Source organism: Hylaeus anthracinus, unplaced genomic scaffold, assembly GCF_026225885.1.
Source record: "Hylaeus anthracinus isolate JK02 unplaced genomic scaffold, UHH_iyHylAnth1.0_haploid 12001, whole genome shotgun sequence".
Lineage (NCBI taxonomy): Eukaryota > Metazoa > Arthropoda > Insecta > Hymenoptera > Colletidae > Hylaeus > Hylaeus anthracinus.
The window spans coordinates 11,978,968-11,993,791 of record NW_026534348.1 but is presented as its reverse complement, the minus strand read 5'-3'; the positions used below and the strand labels follow the sequence as shown (position 1 = coordinate 11,993,791).

The 14,824-nt window shown below is 40.1% G+C and overlaps 1 protein-coding gene across 3 annotated transcripts in view; it reads left to right on the top strand.

The window, feature by feature from the left end:
• LOC128890728 (glutamate receptor ionotropic, kainate 1-like) overlaps nt 1-14,824 on the top strand; it is a 67,996-nt gene that overhangs the window by 39,489 nt on the left and 13,683 nt on the right. For 2 of the 3 annotated variants that reach the window (XR_008460665.1, XM_054149506.1), the window contains exons 3-5: nt 3,488-3,643; nt 5,018-5,229; nt 7,829-8,128. Coding sequence is in view for 2 of the 3 variants with exons in the window: in XM_054149506.1 (XP_054005481.1) it covers nt 3,488-3,643; nt 5,018-5,229; nt 7,829-8,128 (668 nt within the window). In the remaining variant the exon portion in view is untranslated. The remainder of the gene's footprint in view (nt 1-3,487; nt 3,644-5,017; nt 5,230-7,828; nt 8,129-14,824) is intronic. The other variant, XM_054149507.1, reaches the window with a different exon arrangement.

Below are 14,824 nucleotides of genomic sequence, written 5' to 3'. Positions count from 1 at the left end.
AATGCACACGCTTAAGCAGCGCCAAACTGTAGCTGACCTCATATTACTTTTTAAAATAGCCAATCGTAAAATTGTATGTCCCAAGATACTGGAACTATTGAAAATTAATATTCGTAGCAGACAACTTCGAAGCAGCGATATTTTTTACATTGATCCATATCGTACCTCAATTGCGAAACAAAATTGTGTCACAAGAATATGTGCGATGGCTAACAGCCTTAATATGTCTGTCGATCTTTTTCATGGCTTACGTTTAGCATTTGAAAGGTCAGTAGTTGCAATTTTGCAGATACGCAATCAAGGTTGAACACGTTACATCATAGTGATACCGTATTCGTCTCCATTTTTGTTTTGTTTTTTCTTGCGGTCATGTTATCACATTGTACTTGATATCAAGGATAGGTTACCCGTAAATAAAGTATTATTATTATTAAAAGTAATTGATAATACTAAAACGAGTATTATATCTCGAAAGCAACCCTTTACCAGACCCAACCCTCCCTGAAATGGATCCTGAACCGTCTGTCAGATACGAAGATCATCGTTCCATCTATTCTATTATGGCTACATCCCCGTCGATGTTAAACATGCTCCGTGTATCGCCATCGATCCTAACAGGAAGAACCCTAACTCGATAATTCTTGGGTAGAACAGCACCTAGAGTGACATCCCATGGTCTCTTATTGATTTCACGACAGTCAGGAGCCATTATTGCTGGCGTAATCTCGGCGTGGGCGTCGAATCACGACAGTCGACGCGACAGAGGATTACGGGACAATGTCTAAGTATCGATATGAAATACGATACCCAGTGACCTGTCACTCAGTCGAGTTTGGCCACTGCCTCTGATCGGTTCATCGTCTAATCCCACGGCTGCTACCCGAATGATTGAAATTATCTTCATCGTCGACATGGTCGTGTTTGCCTTGGCTGGTGTTGTGCAAATTGACGGACGTACATGTGTATGCGTGTACACATAACCCCGTGTCACGTGCGTAATTAGTATGTCAAAATATGCATTAAACATCACGCTAATTATTCGTATCGTCGCATCGAACGTCCCACGGGACACCACCGTTTCAATCGAAGGAGGGCGATGCATCGTTAACCGTGCACTTGAAATTTTTGTAATCCAAACAGATTTATTGGGAACAGAGCTGAGCGAATTTTATTCCGAGGGGGTTGAGGAATAAAAATTTCGGATTTATTCGCAAGAATAAAAACAAATGAATACTTCAGCCGCTCGTCTGGAAGCAGGCGACGTTGAGCTGCTCGTGAAAGGCTTGTGGGTTTCGCTTGTTTATATTTCCACGAATATATATCTGGAATTTTTATTAAATTTGCCCAACCCCGATATAAAATTAGACGATAGGAATTAAAAATATCGCGCACATAGAGGCGACGCAACGCGATGATAGTAACTGGGGAAATGTTTAAAAACGTATGTGTTGCGCGTTAAATATTTCGGAATAAAATTTTTATGATTGCAATTTTCTGCCTGGGGTCGAACATACCACCCTATTTTGACGCAAAAAGCTTGACAAAGTGAATACACGTTTCGATGGTACGAACGTCAACCTCGATGCTTTTGAAAAATTAAAATCAAATATGGACGAATTTCAAATAAATTCATGGTGGGTTAGCGAAGCAGCAAATAATGGAATAAAGGATAGTTTGATCAATGACAAAGGTTTAACGATGAAAAATATATATCACACTCTAGATGAAAAGCTGGTGATAGTATGGAAGAATATTTCTTTAAAACTTTTGACACTACAAGGAAGATAGATATGAAGGTTCATCTTTAGTTCTTAAAATTCGTGAACTTATTTTTATATTTTAAAATTCATTTGACATTTAGAGATATGAGAAATTAAAAACTCTTCAAACTATACTGATTTGTATATATAATAATAGTTAAAATTAGATATACAAATAGTAACTGAGAGTTGTCTACAGGCAGCAGGATGATGAACAGTAGAAAAACAGAAAAATGGACTGAAGAAAGAATGATAAAAGTAAGACTCCTTACTAGAGAGAAAAATGGCCGTTCAAGCTCATGCAGTTGCTACTCCCACCATTTGGCTACTCCACTACTTCATCATTCATCTTCTCGCTGCACATTATGGTTTGGTTGTAAGACAGAAATTCGCTGCCATTTTCACAGTAACTTAATTAATGTCTATATTCTCCAATTCTCGTTTTCATTTTGCTTCTATGATACATGTTCACGAGCAATTTGTTTCTCTACGAAAAGTAAAGTAGTAAAACACAAGAATAAAATAAATAATCACCCCGTCAACTAAGTACGGTTAAAAAAATATAAAAAGTGACAACAACAGCTCACTTCTTGTTCATCAAAAAACGAATTTTCCTTTGAAATGAATATTCAATAACAGTTTTGTATTTGTTTACTGTGAAACTGATACCCCGTGTTGAGCAATAAATTGCATCGCGGTTCTGTGACTTCGACTACAATATTATACTTTCGTTTTGAAAAGTAAATCACGTAATCGGACACTTTTCTGTAAAAAACGCGTGTTTTATCCAATCTCTCTGACACGTATTACTTTTAATGCGATTTCACCACCGCTGAAATTGGAGTCACACGTTTCACCTCTCTCTAGTTGTACAATATTCTTGTTGGCTTTATATGATTAATAAATACATTATAGTATTTAAGGGTAGGCGAGATAATGTTTGACATATCTAAAGATTTGATGCTTAACATATTTACTCTAGAATTAGAGAAACCGTTGGACAGAATTACAGTACCGGAAGAATAATTAAATAACATCAGAAGTTCGTAAACAAATAACCAGTTCCCAAGCACCGTTATCAGCAAATCCAGCCCAGAAAATGGTCCAAAACTTCGCGACGAGTATTTTGATGTGTGCACCTTCGAGTTTGCCAGCGAATTCGAAAGATTGGCCGAAATCGCAAGGAGCTCCGACGAAATTGGACAATCTCTCGCCCGGGCGAAAATCGCTTTCTTCCGTCGGATATCCAACGATGCGAGCGGAAACGATTCGTAGAATCGGCGGTAACGGCGAAGTTTGAATTTATTTCGTCAGCTTCTCGACGTAGCGATAGTTGGAATTAATTTGCGCCGAATCTACAAACTACAAACTTAACCCTCTCTGGATACACGTTACTTTAAGGTTACATGCTAATATTGATAGATACTTTACCAAGTAAATCTTAATAAAAGTGTCCACCTATCCTATTCCAAGTACACATGCATATTACATTAATTTTTTTTTAAACGGACCACACGAAATCGTCCAAAAATTGTACTATACATAAAATCATAAGACGTGTTCAATCTCAATACGAGAATGGAAAGAACTCACCAACCCCTAATAATTAAATTCAAATTACTCGCTGGAGTTTCGCGACGCTCGAGAAAAGTTTCTACTTTGCCAGAAGGTGGTATCTTTGATAAGGCGTCCCCGACTAATACACCACGTCTCTCGTTTGTTGTCAGGCGCAATCTTCCACGCGGGGGATGAGGAGCACAGAGCGGCGTTTGAAAAGGCGGTGTACGAGGCGAGATTCGAGCGCATCGCGCCCACATTCGAATTGCAGGCCGTCATAAAGGAGGTGGAGGTTAATACCGACAGCTTCAAGACCGCCGCCGCTGGTACGTACGGATCCACTCGATACGGCTTATAAGTAGTTTAGCGTGGCAGACAGCCGCGACGCAAAATCAACCCCCGACGTTCGGGATTAAAACAACTAATGAACCAATTAACGGGGCGTATAGACGCGGCCGTTCGAACGGGAAACTTCGACGTCGCGTCTTGATTAATTGCACGGGCGCTGGAAGGAAACGCGAGTGTCAATTACCAGGGCGAACAGTGTCGGGAGAGGGGTGGCAAGGAATAACTATCTCGTTTGTTACGGTTTTCGCTGGGGGTCGTCCGGTGCCGTGGACTTCGACGCCAGTCGTCGCTGTGGCGCGATAAATTCAACGTTAAGCCCTTTCAAGGGAAGATGGCGGCGACAATGGAGCCACCGAGGAACTTCCCTTACCTTTGCCACGGGGATTTGATACCCCAAGGAACTCCTTTTTCATGTCCCTCCGTCAAATAGGAACGCCTTCTCTTCTGTGTGCGGCAGAGTGTCTCGATGCTTGGGTATGGTAAATTTAGCGAGTTTCGACGCGTGTTTGGACGATGATTTGAATGGTGATAGGAGATTATGGGAGTGTCAGTTTCTACGTCTTGTCATTTTCAATGACGGAGTGCTTGGAGGGAATTCATTGGTCACAATTTGCGTAAAGAATGGATGAAGAACCTAAAGAACACGTGTATAATGTAGAGAACATGCAAATAACATAGAGAATTGGTAGTGAATATAGGTAATTACAAATATGTGATTAGAATATATTTACGAATGCAAAGTGTACATGTTTAAAATTTTCAAAAACATTTTGAAAATTCTACACAGAAACTGTATTAACTGTAATAAAAAATTTTCACACGTACCATCGCACTTTTAAAAATGTCCAAACGAAAGTAACGAATACTGGAATAAATATTTAAAATAAACGTTACACGGAAATACAATTTTTAAATAAATTATTATTGAAATCCCGCTTATTTTTGCGATATTGATATCAAACATCAATATTTCACATATGTCCTATAATATTTCAGAAAAAATTACATTCGTAAAAGCCATCGTACATTTTACGCATTACCCCAATAGATATATCCCACTGAAAATCGATATGCAACTCGAAATTTAGCTTGCCAGTTCAATAGTTACCCAATCATACGGGTCCCGACTTGTCAAAAAAAAAAAGAGCAAAACTACGGTAACTCGAATTTCCCTCTGCAATAATATCCATACAGGTGATAATATCGGTCCCAACTGCCTGAAATTGATCTGTATACACGCAACGGCTTACGTGGCTCCTCTCAGATTCCAATTTCGAGGGTGCTCTATTTGCATGCTTAGCTCTACGTAAGTAGCCTAACTGGTAGTGTGGAAGACACCCTTAACGTTGCAGCCTGCGAGCTCGTCGAGGAAGGTGTGGCGGCGATCTTCGGCCCCGTGAGCTCCTACACGCATGGAATTGTCGCTAGCATCGCGGCACGCTTCGATATTCCGCACATTGATTACACGTGGCGACAGAACGAGGAACTCCAGGTCGACCAGGAACCGAAGAACCCGACACCGATGACCATCAACTACTACCCTGACAGCGAACTTGTCGGCAAGGTAAGTTATCGATTACTTTGTCAATGTTTTTAGTCTTTTTTGAAGCATTCGAATAATTTATAGAAGAGAATAATAGTGTAGTGTTACAAGCATGTATTCACATTTGACCCGTTCACTGCATAATTTGATTAACTTCGCCAGTCTCATAAAAATTGTAACATTACTGACAATTATTTTTTAGCTATTCTTTCTCATCAATTTTATGTACCGTTCGATGGCAGCTACATCTGTATTTATTTATTCTACAATATTTATTCGAATCTGTATTATAATTGGAATTTTAAGAAACAATGTACATTATTTCATCGCATTTCTCAACTTTTTGTTTTATGGAGTTAATTGATTTATGCGATAAACGGTTCATTTATTTATCATAGTTTGCATGTATTATTAAAGAGATAATCGAGGAATCATGCAAAGCATATCAATACCACTTGACTCTTTAAATGGATTCTTTTTAAAACAAGACGCTGTTTAAGTCTTGAATAATTCATCAAATTGTGTTGATGATTCAAGAGAGTCCTTTTAAATAACAGCGAAAATAAATTGGTTTCAATATGATCCTGTGAGAAGATGAGAAGTTGGTTCGCGAGTCTGACTAGTAACGGTACAATCTCCTAGATTTTAGCCCATATAAACTAGTAGATTGTCCTGTTGCTGTCCATACCTACAATTATCACGTTACAACCACAAATTTTCAGCAATAACTGTAAACACTACCGTCATTCAACCTTAAATAAACAATATACAGTAATTCTATATCAGTTGAGCCTCTGCAAATGAAATAACATTTCGTTGATACTCTGGATGTTCTCTAACTGCCGATTCCCAGACTGTGGCTTCAGTAATCGTTGCTTCGGTTATGTTCTACGCAGGAACCAACATTAAACGAATCGTAAACGGCGTTTCAAAGAACATCGGAATGTGCGGAACGTCAAGAAATTGGCAACGAGGAAACATCGTTTCGATGCATTTTAAATTACGCGCCTAACGAGGCGAATCGAGCGATTTTGAAGTAGTTGGAGCATTAAACCGGTAAACCGGAGCTAATGAGCACGATCAAAGACTGAACTCCAGCTAACGACTCTGGATCAGTTTTTGTTCTTTCGTATTTAGACAAGAGAGAGAGAGAGAGAGAGAGAGAGAGAGAGAGAGAGAGAGAGAGAGGCAGTGCGATGGAGGAAGGAGAAGAGAAAAAAAAATGAAATCGATCGCTTGGTACAAATTAAACGACTAATCGATTAAATTTAATTAAAACGAGCGAAAGAATTGTTGCGCGTTTTAATTTTATTTCGTAATTAAAACGACGGAGGGGGTTTGGTTCCGCTCGCGATAAATAGAATTACGCGGGGTGCTTTCGTGTCGCATTCAGAGGCTACCGTTTGCACGAATACTTTTCAAATATTTAACGCGATATCAATTACGTGTTTGTTCCTTCTCGATGCCCTTGATCCACGCGTGTTTTCGAGCCACGAAATATCGCAGTTTTATCGGTAAATTCCATCGTCGGGCGACGTGAAAATGTCTCAACAGTCTTCTGTTCAGAAAGAGGCGAAATTCTTGTATGGATACAAATTTTTGATAAGAGGTACAACACTTTTTAGAGATTCGCCAGTTTTCATAAGGGATGAAATTATATTTTGTGCGAGTACAAAAGCTTAGAATTATAAAATAGAATTAGGATCACTATTTATCAGTCTTAGATAAGTTTGTTTGTTGCAAAAATTCAATAGACAAGACTGGTTTATAAAATATAAAGCATGTCAAGCTTGATAATTTGATTTCGACCCTCAGATAATTAATATAAATAATTCCTGACTATCTATAGGGTTACCTGGACCAATTGTACGTAAAAGAATGATCACAAATCTGCATTGCGGGAGTCCACGTTAAATCCTTCCGAACGACACGCGGATATATTACTGAAGTTTTTTAATTTAACGTGACCGAAACAGTGGCATTCGCCGGGGAAACCCGGGAACGTCAAAAGTAAAATTTCGCGGGTTCAAATGCAATTTGACGGACGTTTGAAATATAATTTCGGAGCAGTAACTAGAACGTTTAATTACTGAATCGTGATACACTGAAATTTCCGTACTAGGACGCTCGACTGTTTTCTCCGCGCGAAAGCCTCGGTTGTGGGGAACCGTTTCACATCTGACACCATTCGCACTCAATTATACGATGTAATTATAACGAGTCTCCAAGCAGGGAGGCAAGCACGTAATGAGATGGAATTACATGTTTTCTTTTTTATATTTTACAATGAAGTACTCCGACATTAAGTCTTAGACAGATTTAATATACGCGTTACATAGAATGTTGGTGGAAGTTTTAAAAAGACTTGAGAAATATACCAAAAGACGTTCTATCGATCATTTAAGACACGTATTAGGTATTTCAAGAGCTACTTCTTAAATGTATTCAAGGCATAAATATTTATTCTCTGAGAGGATCATAAATTCTCAATTCGAAAGAATTTATTGTATTACATTGTCGCTCTTTGCTTTAAACAAATTGTTATATACACAGTGGATTGTGAAGGTGACACATCCAAGAAACGTAATTGAGTCTGAAATACAATGAAAATTTTTCGCAGGCGATCGCTGACTTAATCGACGCCACGAAATGGAATGCCTTCGTCGCGATTTATCAAACCAACGATGGCCTGTCGCGAATCAAACAGGCCCTAACGCTTAGACGAAACAAGGACAGCGTGATGACGCTAAGAAGACTCGGCGAAGGGCCAGACTATCGAGCTGTTCTGAAAGAGATCCACGCGCTGTCCATCTGCAACGTGATCATCGACGTTGATCCGAACATCATCATCGACGTGCTCTATCAAGCGAAGGAGGTCAAGCTGCTAGGGGACTACTGTAATTTTATAATTACTTATATGGTATGAACCTATATTCTATTTCATTCGCGTTCCTTCAAATCTAATCTACATATAATAACTTACCCTTATTTTCTGCTTAATCGATACCAGTTAGGTAACGATGTTAGGGTTCTTCATTTATTTTCCTTTTAAATGTGAGACATTAATTAAAACTTGTAGTAAAAAGATAGATTTTGGCATGTGTTCACAGTTCAAAATGGAGTTATTGCATATCGTTTATTAATCGTCACAATCAATTTTTACATGAAATAAGTAGAATATTCTATAATTAGTTGATAAAGATAAAATAAATACAAGCATCAGTCGTTTCGTTCGTTTCCGTTTTCACCCGCGGTAGAATTCATACAATAATTTTTTGGAAAAAAAATTTTACCGACTTCAAAAAAGGTACAGTGAAAAATATGAAATAATTTCTAGTTAATTTATATGAATACGCACTAGCTCTAGATATAATTGTTTAAAAGTATGGGAAAATGCAATGACAAGCTTGAAATAATTTCTAGTTAACGTATATGAATCTGCATTACCGACCGAGCACTCCACATTACCGACAGAGTAACCTGCATTATCGACCAAACACTCTGCATTACCGACAGAGTAACCTGCATCATCGGCCGAACACTCTATATTACCGACAGAATAACCTGCATTATCGACCGAACGCTTTGCATTGCCGACAGAGTAATCTGCATTATCTGCCGAGCACTCTACATTACCGACAGAGTAACCTGCATTATCGACCGAACACTCAATATTACCGACAGATCAACCTGCATTACCGACCGAGTACACTGCATTACCGACAGAAGAATCTGCATTATCTGCCGAGCACTCTACATTACCGACAGAAGAATCTGCATTACCGACCGAGCACTCTACATTACCGACGAAAGAATCTGCATTACCGACCGAGCACTCTACATTACCGACAGAGTAACTTGCATTATCGACCGAACACTCCATATTACCGACAGAGTAATCTGCATTATCTGCCGAGCATTCTGCATTACCGACAGAGCAATCTGCCTTATCGGCCGAACACTTTGCATTACCGACGGAGTAACCTGCATTATCGACTAAACACTCTACATTGCCGACAGAGCGCTCTGCATTGCCGATAGCGCACTCCACATTATCGACGGAGCACTTTACATTTTCGACCGAGCACACCACATTATCGACACAGTAACCTGTATTATCGGCCGATAACCTATCAGACATAACTCTAACCATCCAAAGCATCTGGCGGATTGTTTCACAAAAATTGTGTCGGTAAGGTCGATAATGCAGATTACTCTGTCGCTAATGTGGAGTGCTCTGTCCGCAATACAGAGTGCTCTGTCGGTAATGCAGATTCTTCTGACGGTAATGCAGATTCCTCTGGCGGTAATGTAGAGTGCTCGACCGATAATGCAGGTTGCTCTGTCGGTAATATTGAGTGCTCGGCCGATAATGCAGGTTGCTCGGTCGGTAATACAGACTCTTCCGTCGGTAATGTAAAGTGCTCGGTCGGTAATGCAGATTCTTCTGTCGGTAATGCTGTGTACTCGGCCGGTAATGCAGGTTACTCTGTCGGTAATGTAGAGTGCTCGGTCGGTAATACAGATTCTTCCGTCGGTAATGTAGAGTGCTCGGCCGATAATACAGGTTACTGTGTCGATAATGTGGTGTGCTCGGCAGATAATGCAGATTACTCTGTCTGCAATGCAAAGCGTTCGGTCGATAATGCAGATTACTCTGTCGGCAATGTAGAGTGTTTGGTCGGTAATGCAAATTCTTACGTCGGTAATGCAGAGTGCTCGGTCGGAAATGCAGATTCTTCCGTCGGTAATATAGAGTACTCGGTCGGTAATGCAGATTCTTCCGTCGGCAATGTAGAGTACTCGGTCGGTAATGCAGATTATTCCGTCGGTAATATAGAGTGTTCGGTCGATAATGCAGATTCTTACGTCGGTAATGTCGAGTGCTCGGTCGGTAATGCAGATTCTTCCGTCGGTAATGTAGAGTGCTCGGTCGGCAATGCAGATTCTTCCGTCGGTAATGTAGAGTGCTCGGTCGGTAATGCAGATTCTTCTGTCGGTAATATTGGGTGCTCGGCCGATAATGCAGGTTGCTCGGTCGGTAATGCAGATTCTTCTGTCGGTAATATTGAGTGTTCGGTCGATAATGCAGGTTACTCTGTCGGTAATGTAGAGTGGTCGGTCGATAATGCAGATTCTTGTGTCGGCAATGTAGTGTGCTCGGCAGATAATGCAGATTACTCTGTCGGCAATGCAAAGCGTTCGGTCAATAATGCAGGTTATTCTGTCGGTAATATAGAGTGTTCAGCCGATGATGCAGGTTACTCTGTCGGTAATGCAGAGTGTTCGGTCGATAATGCAGGTTACTCTGTCGGTAATGTAGAGTGCTCGGTCGGTAATGCAGATTCATATACGTTAACTAGAAATTATTTCAAGCTTGTCATTGCATTTTCCCATACTTTTAAACAATTATATCTAGAGCTAGTGCGTATTCATATAAATTAACTAGAAATTATTTCATATTTTTCACTGTACCTTTTTTGAAGTCGGTAAAATTTTTTTTCCAAAAAATTATTTTATTTCACTCCTTTTAGTGGCAATTTATAATCAATAGGTTTCATGGAATAACAACAGTTAAGAGCAATACAGAGGATGACCCAAAGACGTTGGAGGTCCTTGAAAAGGCTTGTTCTCCGGGTAGGGGGGGTTGAAACAATTTTTCCTTAGCGAAAATGTTGCTCGAGGCTTTGTTAAGGAGATATTCCAGAAACAGAAGCTCCCGACCAATCAGAGCGCGAGTATGTCGGTGGAGCGCCTGCGGTAGCATAGGCCCCGCAGGCGCTCCACCGGCACTCTGATTGGTCGTGGGTTTCTGTCAATATCTCCTTAAGGAAGCCTCGAACAACATTTTCGTTAAGAAAAAATTGTTTCAAATCTCCCCCCCCCCCCCCGAAACACCCTATTCAAGGACATCCAACATTTTTTGGACACCCTGTATAATTGCAAATGGGGGATTATCAGGAATACATGTGCAAATACATGTGAAAGGATTGATTGCGTTTGGTAAATTCCTTGTCGAGCTACACCAGAGCATAACAATTTTGCACCAACAATGATTTTAAACAATAAAAGTGTCCATAAATTTTTGCATCTGTGATCATTGCGAAAACCTCTCCGGCAGCAAAATGTAAGGGGTTACATCAATTTCATTGGTTTCAGGCCAAACATACGTGAAATAGTACGCTTTTTGCGATAAAAAGTGTTATAATGTGGTAAAAAATAAGACAAGGACAAATGTTTTATTATGGGACCAAATGGCAAATGCTCTTCCAGATGCAAGAAGTTTCAATCTGATTGGTTCATCCGTCTCGGAGTAAGAAGCAAGACAAAATCTTTCTGTTTAAAAAAAAAAAAAACGGGTAAAAAATGGCAAATCACAAAAAGTCTTGACAGCAGGATCACCGGGGGAACTTGTTCTACAGGATGCAATACGATTCATTCCGATTGGTCAAGCCATCTCGGCGTAATCGGTGAACAGACATTTAAAAAAAAAAAAAAAAAAAAATATACATGTCGAATTGAGTAACCTCTCCTCCTTTTCGAAGTCGGCTAAAAATAGATTTTCCGCGTTCTGTGGACACTGTTTGCTGTAACAAGGAAGGAGAGCCTATTTCGAGAAATTTACCCTTCGTTTAATGTTGATCCCATGTTTGAATGCAACAAACTTCGGGCAACGAGGAAATATTTATGAGATTGGAATTGAAGCATTTTACGAGTTTACCTTTACATTGCGCGAATGTGGATTTTGCGAAGTGTATGTATATTCGCCTCTACGAGTAATTTTATGAAAACCATGAAATTGGAATATTTATTGCGACGCGGTGTGCAATTTGACCCTTGAACGATGCGATTGCGTTATGGTTTATACGAAATCGGATTAACTTTTACTTATTATACATAGGGATCAAAGCTGTTGAAGGTGTTTAGGTACGATACGTGTTTAGAGAGACGAAACAGATACTTGAAGGGACAAAAATACAATGTTACTGTTTCATACGAATGCTTCGTTCTCGAGAAAATTAATTTCGAAGCTGTTGAGCAAACTCTCTTCGAAATAAATGGTCTCTAGGTAGACATTTTAATCCACATGTTTGTTTCTATACTGAATGTAAAATTAATTATACACATAACAGAAACTCGACAGTCGAGAATGTTCTATGTTTATTATCAAACTCTTGATTCAACAAAAGCAACCAGGATTTACCTGAACGTAGTCGTTAATCTATATCATTTTTCAAGATTAATTCATTAATAAATTCGCGGTTACCGGTTTACCGTGTCGAAGTAACTGCGTTAACCGTTAAAATTGCCAGGCTTTTTACTAAACGGTCCCATAAATTGCCGCGAGTAATTGTTTTCAGCGATACGCCGTTAATGTCGCGCGGTCCGAGCTCTCCTTCGTTCGCCACCGCCCACGGAATCCGCTTTTTATGACGCATTACCTACGAGCACGTAACAATGCCTCCATAAATAACGACATTCGAGGTGCGTCGAAGGTTTTCGCGCCAGCCAGTATCGTCGCTTTTTTTTTCACCGCCTTCTTTTTCAAAGCAAAACAATGGAGCAGCATCCGCGACGACGACGAGCGTCTCTCTTATCGCGTCTCAACGCGTATGGACGAAGACAATGCAGCATAGTTGGGATGAAAGTTGTAATTCCGCGCGGTTTCTAACGAAATATGGACAGGAAAATGTCACGAGGCAAATGTCGTAGGAGATAGCGACAGGGCAGTGTGGAAAATATATGGAAATAATTCCAATTTTCCTATTTAGTAGAAAATTAAATGATTACAAGAGATGGGGATGTAGAATTCGAATATGGAATTTCTTTGGATTACATTTAACCATTTTAGCAAAAATTTGTGTCGAAGCTACCTTAAACCTTTTTAGATCACTGGTACACGTGGTTACTACTAAGGAAGGGGCGGGAATTTCGTATTTTTAAATTTATGGTGTAAGTAACTGGATTATGACAAAAACAAAAAGTGAAAAAGAGTCCAGGGAATTCTCCCCTATACAGGGTTAAATCTAGTACGATAACTTCTATTTGTAATGTATATATCAATACCACAACACTATACAAAAGAATTATAATGGAGTGATGAGGTGTTAGCACAGTCGCTGCATTTTATTTCGTAACGCAGTCTGACATTGAGGATTGCAGTAGATTACCAGGAAAGTTTCGCGGGCACCGTTGCCATGAGTTTTCTAAATGGTCGCACCGCGACGCCAAGTCGACGCGTCTCTTTGATCGCGGGGTGTACGACGGAAGTTGTTTGGAGGCTTCCCTTCCGTACGCAAATAACGAAATTTGCCCGTGTACACGACGACGGGCGGAGAAAAGGCGTTCCGTGGGAATTCGTGAGAAATTTCGCGATGCATCTATATCTGTCCTGGCTGCCGAGAAATTCGTGGAAGGCGCCTCGTTGAACGTCGGCATTCGGCAGCCCGAGGTGAGACATGGGGCGGACCCACGTCAACGTCAGTGTTTCCACCGTCCCGATGCCGCGATTTCGATAACCTTCAACCACTACGTCACCCTGGGGATCGACCTTTACGCCTGGCAAATACGGTCTAATTATTGCGCGAATAAAAAAAATTGGTCGTAGGTCCGATCGGGTCGAACGATCTTCAGACGCAGAGAACATCGACATTATACGATCTTAAATATATACAGGGTGTCCCAGGTTTTAATCGACAAACTTGGGGAGCATATCCTACAAATGGAAATAAGACAAAAATGTTGCTTAAAGTTTGCTCAGAAACGCTTTATTACAAAGATATAAACAAATAAAGTTAGAATTGATGACGGTAAATTTTACTTTACTGAACATTTAAAGGTCGACCGTAATAAACAGTCTTAACTTAAAACAGTAATAAAAAATTTATTTGGAAACATGAAACCCATCAATCAATTTAGACAAATGTCTTCAATAGACATAAATGCTAAGAATACTTATGGGATTGACTGTATAGACACCCTTGTTCTTTGAACAACGAATAGTATCAGTTATTTGCTACGAACTTTTTACTAACCTTCATCCCTCTATATTCCATTCATTGTCCTCCTCTAACCCCCTCTACTTCCAACAAAAAATTCTCCATCCGTGCTTCGCAAATTAATAATTGCGGAAGCAATTTTCGAACTCCGCGCAAAGCTCCACTGCGCCTGTGTTCGCGAAGCAACAGGAAGGTGGAAAAGCGTTCCAAGACGCGCGGAGTTTCCCGATACTTCGAAGCAAGAACCTATCCGAAGAAAAACGCTCGGCCCACGAAGCCGAGACGAAGTTACCCGATACGTCTCGCTTCCATTTGCAAATGTATTTCTTATCGCTGCCTTCTGTTCGCCGGACTAGCGCGAGTTTCGAACTTATTCCCCGCTTGTTGCACCGAGACAACAGGAAGCGGGGCGTGCGTCATCGATTCGAACCCTCGCCTATATTTTTCGCAATTTAAGATTCAGTGGAAGCGTTAGGATTGGTGGAACAATTGAGTGAGATCGAACATGTATAAAGTTAATATAAAATTGAATCATTGCACAAATCGATTAACTCCATGAAACAAAAAGTTCATCGAGCTCAAAGCTCATCAAGAAAGTACAGCCAAAATTGATTCTG